General features: G+C 48.2%; 1 protein-coding gene across 7 annotated transcripts in view; it reads right to left on the bottom strand.

The window, feature by feature from the left end:
- SMG5 (SMG5, nonsense mediated mRNA decay factor) overlaps positions 1-4648 on the bottom strand; it is a 34317-nt gene extending 29669 nt beyond the window's left edge. For 3 of the 7 annotated variants that reach the window (XR_003092303.1, XR_003092304.1, XM_025195017.1), the window contains exons 1-2: positions 3087-4648; positions 1639-1762 (exon numbers count right to left, since the gene is read on the bottom strand). Coding sequence is in view for 4 of the 7 variants with exons in the window: in XM_025195017.1 (XP_025050802.1) it covers positions 1639-1762; positions 3087-3298 (336 nt within the window). In the remaining 3 variants the exon portion in view is untranslated. Of the gene's footprint in view, positions 1-1638; positions 1763-2189; positions 2513-3086 lie in introns of all 7 variants that reach the window. The other 4 variants (XM_025195015.1, XM_025195014.1, XM_025195018.1 and 1 more) reach the window with 3 other exon arrangements.
- Between the last annotated feature and the right edge of the window lie 4557 nt (positions 4649-9205).

The following is a 9205-nucleotide window of genomic DNA, read 5'->3' on the forward strand; positions in this document are numbered from 1 at the left end:
ACTGGGCCAGAGCTAAAACAAGTTAGCAGGGGGCTTTTTTTGCCAGCAAAGCCAGGCATCTTTCTTTTTCTCAACATCCTAACCTCTAGTGCAGTATATTGAGTAGCACTTGATAGGTATAAACATCAAGGAGGCAGAAGTCAATCAGGGAGTGAATACAGGTATAGCCAGGCATGACTGAATGATCCGTCTGGCCTTTATGATCTCTAACGTCTATAAACTACCCCCTGGACTGATTAGGTTATTATGCAGGTAGCCACCAAATCCTTATTCTTACATGGCAACTGAAGATAGGCTTCTGGAAATACACACAACCTGTTCCTTAAAAGTACTCTGCTCCCCAAAAACTAGCAGTTTTTTTTCCCTCACTCCGTTGATTTGGTTTACAGTTGTGGGACAGCATATAGGACAGATAAGAACCTGTACCTTGACAAGCATAATACCCATGCAATTTGTGCTCTCAAAATCCCAAACAAATATGTAATTGTGCACCCCGCCAAACACACAAGGGCTCCAAAAGAAACCATTCTTTTCAGAGTATTTTCACTAACACTCACTGTAATGCATCTGTTGTGATGCACTCAAAGAAACTGGCACTACCATTTTGTGTCACTCCTAAAGGTGTTTTTCACTGCATGGGAAAGACGATTCGGTAGCTAAAACACAGAACCAAGACTCGGGAAATCTTAGTTTCTATTTCCATCTCCAAGGTTTGCTGGGACAATCTGTGTGATCACATGCCTCAAAACTCAGGTTTCTGAACTTAAAAACCAAGATTTAAAGGCAGCAACAGAATACTTGTTTGCAATGCTTCCCTTTGCTTCACAAAGGTCCCACAGCCCTCCATTCACCTAGCATTTGTGAAGATTCTTAGGCTCCTGAGGTGAAAGATATTCCAAGAGATCTCAGTTCCCTCGACAGTAGAAAGTCCTTTAGATAAGATCAGCCTGGTAATTCCTATTAGAACAAGGCTCGCTTTACAGTCAACTGATAACATCACTGGCATGATGTTACAATTTGAATTTCCAGAGTCTTTTCTGGCCCTCCTCTAGAATAATCTAATCAGAATTATGCGGCCCCTTACAAATATTGATTCTGACGCCTGCTTCACAGGGAGATGTTATGCCAATTTTAGAGATGAGGAAACAGAAGCAAGCAACCTGACTCGAGACACGGCAGCTCTGAGGCTACATCATGATAACTGATTTGCCTGAGGCAAGACCAGGAGCCGATGTCCAAGGTAAGATTAAAATTCAGAAGCCCACGGATTCGTCTCATGGTCAGATCATGTCCCCACGTCAATGCAGCCATTTGCACATTCCTGCCTATTTTCGACATCCCGGATTATTGGGCAGCTGAAGAATTTGTCTCGAGGCCAGCCTACAAGATGGAGTGGCAGCCCCAGCGCTTTACTGACATAGCAGCAGAGCCCCCAGCAGAGATGTGGCATGCACTGAGGTGTGCGCGTGCGTGTGTGGGGGGAGGGGAGGTGTCGTCAGCCATCAGGAGTATGGTACGGACAGGTTTTGGCAGTAGAGCAACATCTAATAGAGGATGGGACCTCTTCAAAGCTGGAGCTGACAACTGTGGCGGCAAAATTTTGTTGCCTAGGCCACAGCTCCGAGCAGGGTTACTTGCCTTTTTATTGGTTTTGATGAGCTGGATAACTTCGTAGTAAACTTTTCTCCAGAGCAGTTCTTCCGCTTTCCTCCCATATTCTACCGGATGCAGGAACATCAGCTTCACGCAGAGTTCTCGCAACCTGCAGTAGAGGAGAGAGACTGCTGTTAAGAGTCACAGAGAAGGGCTGGAAGGGACCTCCAGAGGTCATCTAGTCCACCCCCTGCCTGAGACAGGATTATGCCTATCCAAAACATTTCATACAACCGTAATGTAAGCTCTACATAAGACTATGCTCGACCCAGGCACAGAATAGACCTAACACCCTAACCTGGTACAGGTAAAGCAGGGGAACTGTGGCAGCCAATAACCTGTTTCTATAAAATGTTGTCTATATATGCTCAAGAGGTCCTGGGTAGAGGCCATGCCTCCCCACCACTACAGAAGACAAAGTTCCATTTAGCAACAGCTACTTCTATGCCTCTAGCCTTATGGAAAGAGAAAAGGGAGAGTTTGACTGCTACTATAGGACCAGTAGGACCATGTAGTGACAATACAGTTTAGCTTACACTTCAGATAGACAACAGCTGCAAAGGGAAGAGATAACTGTGTGCCCAGCTGCAATAGAGGGTGGTGGGTGATGCCCCCTCCAAGCTGCCGGACGGGGAAAAAAGGCCACATCAGTCTTCTGAAGAAGATGTATATATTCTGTTTCCTCTGCAGGAAGCAAAGTGTTTGGGCACGCAGGTAATGAGGCTGCTTGCAGCTTATCAGTTACGGAACAATCACACTTCACCCCAATACGTGGCTCCACATATAATCAGGATGAAGGAGGCCTGGAATCACCAATTCACTGCAAACTGTATGGCCAGGAGAGTCTGCTACAAGGCTTCTAGATGTGGAAAAAGGAAGTTGATGTGGGTTCCTTATTAAGCACCATGCTCAGAGCAGTAGAAGAAACTTTCCGGCTAAGAGGAGACATCTGATAATCATAAGAATGGCTCAGTGGACGCACTCCCCGAATCAGCCTGGTAACCTTTACCAGCCACTTCACAGCCTGACTGGAAAACACTTCTTTGGAGAGGGAAATGGCAAAACAAGCAGCTCAATAACTGTCCACGGCAGGGAGCTGAGTGTTCTCGCCCAGCAAGACTTCTACAGGATAAAACTGCGTTAAGGGCATCACCGATAAACGATGATTTTTGAGGGCAGTTCCATTACCCTGAGGACTTTTTTTTGATCTTTAGATACAGAATCAGTAAGCTTTCCTCCTAGAAACTATGTATTTCACTGTAAATATATGAAGCGTTTTCATCATGTAGGTATTTTAAGAGTTATAAGAACAGATTGTAACCAAAGAGATTACTTCATTTAGACTGCAACTGCATGCAGAGTCCCTGATCTATCACTGGCACTTTTGCCAAAATAATAAAAATAAGGGGAGGGATGGGACATGGGACCCTTACTTGTTTCTCAAGCTGATGTTCTCCGGCTTGAACACTTCTTGATAAGCTGCCTTGTTACCAAGAATGAGGTCCAGTCTGTGAACCGCCTCCACCACCGCTCTGAAAGATAGTAGAAGAAGAGCTTCAGGGTGACATATTCCATGTGACCATCTGGTATGAGATTCAGGATCTCCCGCTGATGACTCCAGACAGGGAAGGCGGCTGGCTATCATTAACGAACTATGCTATACCACTGCACACCAGGGGATCCGCCATTTTTGTGCAAGCCTATTATTTTTAAAAGCTTCTGAAAATAGAAGGAGGCCTGTGTAAGCCATAAAGCAAACACTGTAATTCATTTGCTTAACCACTAGGTACCACTGACTGACCAGTCAAAAAAATGTTAGTTGTTGCTCCAACAGTAGATTTAAATGATGTTGGATTCTACCAAGGCACCATGAACGTGTAACCTCTGCAATTAATAAGAAATCCTGATGCCAGATTGGTTTCTGATCATTACAACAAGGGGCTGCTGATCTAAAGTCCTTTATCCTCTGTTCCCTTGTCAACCTACTCCATGACTGTTAGCATGGCTTCCCCATCCCTGTTGCAATGATTCCCTGATGAACTCAAGAACCCTGGATGAAAGATGCCCCATAAAAACGAAATACTTTCATGCTTCTGGCAGAACAATTTAAAACATCTGAATTTAGGAAAAAAATAATGTTTCATCAAAGCCACTGCAACACGGAGCTGGGACCCTCGAGAGCATAAGCAGCACAAAAGCCATGGCTGTGAGTCACTGTTCAGGTCTCCTGGGTCTTGTAGAGGAGGATGCCCATGTGTGTAAAATATCAAGTATACGGCAGTTCCAGCCTATGAGCTAAGCTGGCTGACTGACCCAATTCCAGATGCTGCCCAAGAATCAAAACAGAGTCTGGACTGGGGGCAATCATTAGTGTTGGCAAGAAACATTGGTTATGGGAAATGTGTATTTTGCTCATTTCCCAGACGCGCACACACCAACAATCTGCCAGCAACCAGGAACTAGCAACCAAGCAGATACCTGCTGTTCCCTACCCTGCAACTCCTTGTCCAATATCTGTAGTGCTGTAGCTGCTATTCACGAAGAAACTTCTTTGTACATGGAGCTCAAGGCAAATAAGGTGTGCTCCTTACTGGTACCTGGAAAACCCAGAAGGGCCTGGCTGGAGGAGCTCCTTCTTCCACTAAGGATCTCACCGTTTTTCAACCTTGTGCTCAGGAAGGCATGTTTGCCTTGGGTCAGGTTGGCACAGACTGGGGTTTTGCCTCCCTGTCTCCTAGGACCCTCTGAGCACATACAAAGCTAATGCTTCCTTCTCGGTGCAGCAGCTGGGCATTGACGCAACCCTGGTCCCCACTTGCTTCTACTTGCACCATGCTGTAAAGTGCTGGTGGTATTTCGGGTACTGGGTCTCATAGCAGTGGGTGAGGATTTGGCATGGTGCTCTGGGGGTTTCCTTGGGTTACCAATTATCGGGACTTTGCCCTTCCAGCACTGTGATACTACTGTAAGCAATGAATCAGAGACCAATATGAGCCAGTCTACACTGAGTAGGACAATGGATCAGAGACCAGTATGAGCCAGTCTACACTGAGCAGGACTAACTGCTTCCAGCAGGATCCAGCCACATTGCTGACAGCACACAATCTCCCCCCCACCTCTCCCATCAGGTTTTCAACAAAACACAAATCTTGAAACTCCCCAACCTTCTCCCAAAACAGGCACAAGCAGATGCCAGACTGCACACATGGCCTGCAAGCGAGGACATGCAAAGAGAAAGGCTTAAACGGGAAGGCTGAAACCAGAAACAATTTCCTTGCAAAGTACAGCAATCGGTGCAAGGCAACTGCCAGCCTCAGGTACAGACGAGGTAAGGCTCTGCAGTGGAGCCCTGGACTGGAAAGCAATCTTGGAAAGGGGGCCAAAGTGACAACATGGTCCATCCCACAGGATATTCCAAATGAGCAATTTTCCCCCAAACAGATTAAAAATCTCTCATTGGATTTAACTAGTTAACAAGGGGGTGGGGGAATGCAAACAACAGGCCAGGAGATCAAAACAGCCACAAGGCAAAGGAGGAGACTACACTGAAGTAACAATTTGTTTTTAAATACCTTATTTTCTCCTATTTCCCTCGGGGTTGGGGATCACATGCAAGTGGTCAAAAAAACCAGCAATGCTTTTTGCCCAGTGAGCTCCAAGCACTTTGGAAGCATTAAGCCAGCCTCACAGTGAGGCAGAGAAGTCAGGTGCATGTGGGGAAACTGAGGCCCGGGTGCTATGAGATTTATCATCAGTCACAGCCAGAAAGAGAAAGTCAAAAATAGAACTCGGCAGTTGCATGCGCTGGTCCCCTGGTCTGCCCCCAAGCAGCATGCTAGAAAGATGAGCCTTAAGAGGAATGGCTTGATTAGTAATCTCTGTTTTGTCCCTCTAATCGCTTCCTAAAAGGCTTTACTTTAAGAGCATGATGAGGGGAACTGAACTGCACTGCTTTGGCATGGAGCTGACTTGTGCTACATGTACAAGTGTCACCACATGAACTTGGAACTGCTGATTCATTTCGTTCCCCTGCAGCAAAGGGGGAAGTATGTGAATGGCTCTGAAGGCCTTGCCCTGCAGGAGCAGGTCAAAAGCATGGAGCCCTTGCTTCTGCCCAAGTTACTGGTAAAAAATCCCCGTCTTTTGTCATGGCGTGCCAATCAAGAACTACCCATGCTGTCTGCTGGCCAGCCTCATTAGGTCACTGTGACTCTTCTCAGAAGGAAAGCCGACTTCACGAGCCAGGAAGTGAGTAGCAGCGGACACCTGCTTTCAGACAGATAAGCAGCCCCCGGAAGTAGGATGCCACCGCACCTGTGATGTGACACAGCCCCTACGCCCACTTTTAAAAGTGTGAATTTGCTGTTCTGCGCAATCAAATTCTGACCCAGGTCTCCTGCCATTTATTCACTGCAGTCACGCAGATGTCTCATGGAGACAGGCAATTCGGTTTCCATCTGACAATGCAAAGGAGTGGAGAGCAAAAGGCGACAGCAAAGTCTTGCGAAGGGAGTTGGCTGAACTCAGGAACAGGAACTCACGTGAATGCTGCACAGGAACTGCCAGGGCTCCAAACCACATTTCCCTTCCTGAGCAGAAGGAACAGAGGACTGCTTGGAGGTTAACCGTGCCACTGAGGCAAACATGACATCAAGCGGTGAAGGAACGGATCTTGCTGGCAGGTACCAGGGTGGAACTGGCTGCCAAGTGGGAAGTCAGGGAATGCTTTTTCTTCTAGGGACATGCTGAGTGTTTACACTTTCCTCCAGAGCAGAGGGGTAGGAATCAATCATTAGGGTGTGTCTACATGATGCATTTCCAGTCATAGCAGGAGGCAGGTCCTTGTGGACATTGGTCTTCCAACTGTGTTTTTATGGGTGCACAAACTAGCACCGTTGCCTGCAATTTGAAGGCAGGAAGCAACAAGGAGGCCAGAAGGAAACGTTTCCCATGAAACACGTGTCATGCACACACTGGTACAGGGTTTGATCTCTTCCAGTGGGCGAGACAGGAGGTTGAAGTACATTTTGGGGCTGAGAAATTAACCTTCTGCCTCATTCTCTGATATAACACCTGCTGGATGGGAGCCCTGCTGTCAGCCAGAACATCAGAACCAGAGAGGAAGCAAGTCAGATGCCAGTCTAATAAAAGAACCAAATATGGCATATCACGCCAAGCAATGTGGAAACAATCCAGTAACAAGTCCTTCTTGGCCAGAGAGGAGGATGAGCTAATGCCTTCTTTCTGTGCCACTGACATTTTGGAAGCGGGCAAGGCGGCAGGGCAGGTTACTTGCACTCTTCATTTAAAATCTTACAGAGTGGGGCAGCCTTGGTTAGAACAGGATGTGCCTGGTAGAGGAACTGCAGATTCTAAGGTACCAATGCAAAAAATAACATAATGCAGAACAAACAAATGACTGCAGACAAGGAGACAGCGTAAGCGAGAAGCAGCTGAAAGGCTAGTAGTTACTTGGCTCCACTTCAGACTTTGCATCCAGGTGAAATCAGGTTAGTGGTGGTAAATGAAGATCTGAATTGTAAATGATAATGCAGCAGAACCCAACTGGCACATGCTCCAGAAGGGCCTGGGAATGGATCATCTTGGGAATTACCCAACGGAACAGGGACCTGGGACATTAAAGTTTGCTTCTTGGTTGCTCCTAACTCCATGTGTGACCCCCTCAATGCTTAGACAAGAGTGGGCACAAGGATGATTCCATTCCCGTAGAGTTTAAAGAAGATATTTTACCATACAAGCACGAACAAATCAGAGACAATTCAACACAGGGGATAAAAGGTTCTACAAGCCTTCCACGCTGCCCATGTCCTGAGCCATTGTACAGAATGGACGTGGAGCAGCACATCAAGATGGAAGGCAAGTTACTTGGACATTTCACTCAATTCCAGGATTGAATGGAGGCGTGATGTGCCCGTGGGCTCTGTTTAGGGTGCAGGCTGCATTCGTAGACATACCAGCCACATGGGAAGCGATCCCTCAGCTAACATAGACATTTATAAACTCTTTGAGAAAAAGCAGGCTGCTGCCTAACAGCCTTGGCTTTCTACTATAAAAAACATAATTTGTAAAGGCCAAGCAGAGAAATCCCTCTGCTGTAAAAACTCAAGTGACCACAGAACTAATTCGGCCCTGGGAATTTCAATACTAATCTTACTTCCCCCTTGCTTTAACGATGAAGGGTGCTTCAGCACAGCCTGAAATAACACCAAGACCCTCACACACCTTGCCACGAAGACAAGGCATCACCTGGACACTGATGCAGCCTGCCACAGAAACAACCCAACCCTTGTTTTTCATGACATGCAGCATAATTAACCTGAATGCAAAAGGCACGCACTTGTATAAAGATTGGCACAATCACAGATAGGCAAAGGCATTAGGGTGAATAGCAATCCAACCTGTCTCTGAGCCTCTGGGTTATTACGCCAAGATCCTAACCTGCTTTACAGAGATAGGCATGGTGATCTTCATCTCCCAGAGGAAGACAGACAAGTCCTTTTATCTCCCCCTAAGGTCACGGTGCATGTCACTGACACAACCAGGAGTGGAATCCAGTTGTAACTCTGTCACCATGTCCGATTGCAAGATAATCCTTCTTGCCCTGAGCTATCCCCACCCCTGCCACTCTGGGTTACCGTCCATGTTTCTTAGCTGGAGGAAAATGATGCAGAAAGGGACAACAACTGTGCTACAGGCTCAGAGCAAATTAGGATAGGAAGAGAGCCCAGGAGAGAGGATTCCCTGTCCCTAGGGGTGTTCTTCAGAGCAGGGGGATGACACCCAAAGCACATGGCAGTGCTCTGCTCACAGGGATCGCAGCAGAGCACCTTGATCAGAACCATAATTATTCCCTGAATCACGTCTTCTGTCGTCAGTTTTGCTGCACAATGCAGAGATTTCAGTGAAAATGGAACAGCAGGAGGCTCGGGAAGCAGAGCAGAGCTCGGGAGCGGTGCTGGGGGAGTGCCAGGGCCCCCAGCCAGAACTGCGGCCCCGATGTGCTGCCAGGCCACCGAGGAAGACATGGTCCCTTGAGAGCCACACAAGCTTGGCATCCTCCCGCTGTGCCGGCCCCGGGGGACCCCCGGCATCTGGAGACTCGCAAGGATTTAGCCGTTTCCCTCTCCTCAGAGGGCTGATGATGAAAGGGGCGTAGAGCCCAGCTCTGCAGCTTGCCCCATCTGCCACGGCGTGAGTGAGGGAGGGGCAAGAGAACAGCCCCCTCCACCCCCCCGCCGCTTCCACTCACCCTCTCCCTTCTGCCCCCATACATCCCTTCTCACCCCTGTACACCCAGCCCTCCACCCCGCACAGCCTGTCCGTCCCACCCCACCTCAGCCCCCTCAACCTCCTTCCCATCTCCCCTTCCCCATCACACCCCAGCCCCCATCACTCCCTGGCCAGATCCTCCTCCAGAAGACCCCGTGACCCCCCCTTCCTCTCTCCTGACTCTCCTCCCATCACATCAGCCCCTGCAGCCCTAAACCCTCCCCCCCCCCCGCCAATCCCCCCCGCCCCCCACCCAACCTCC

The sequence above is a fragment of the Alligator sinensis genome, unplaced genomic scaffold (genome assembly GCF_000455745.1).
Source record: "Alligator sinensis unplaced genomic scaffold, ASM45574v1 scaffold811_2, whole genome shotgun sequence".
NCBI classification, from domain to species: Eukaryota; Metazoa; Chordata; order Crocodylia; family Alligatoridae; genus Alligator; species Alligator sinensis.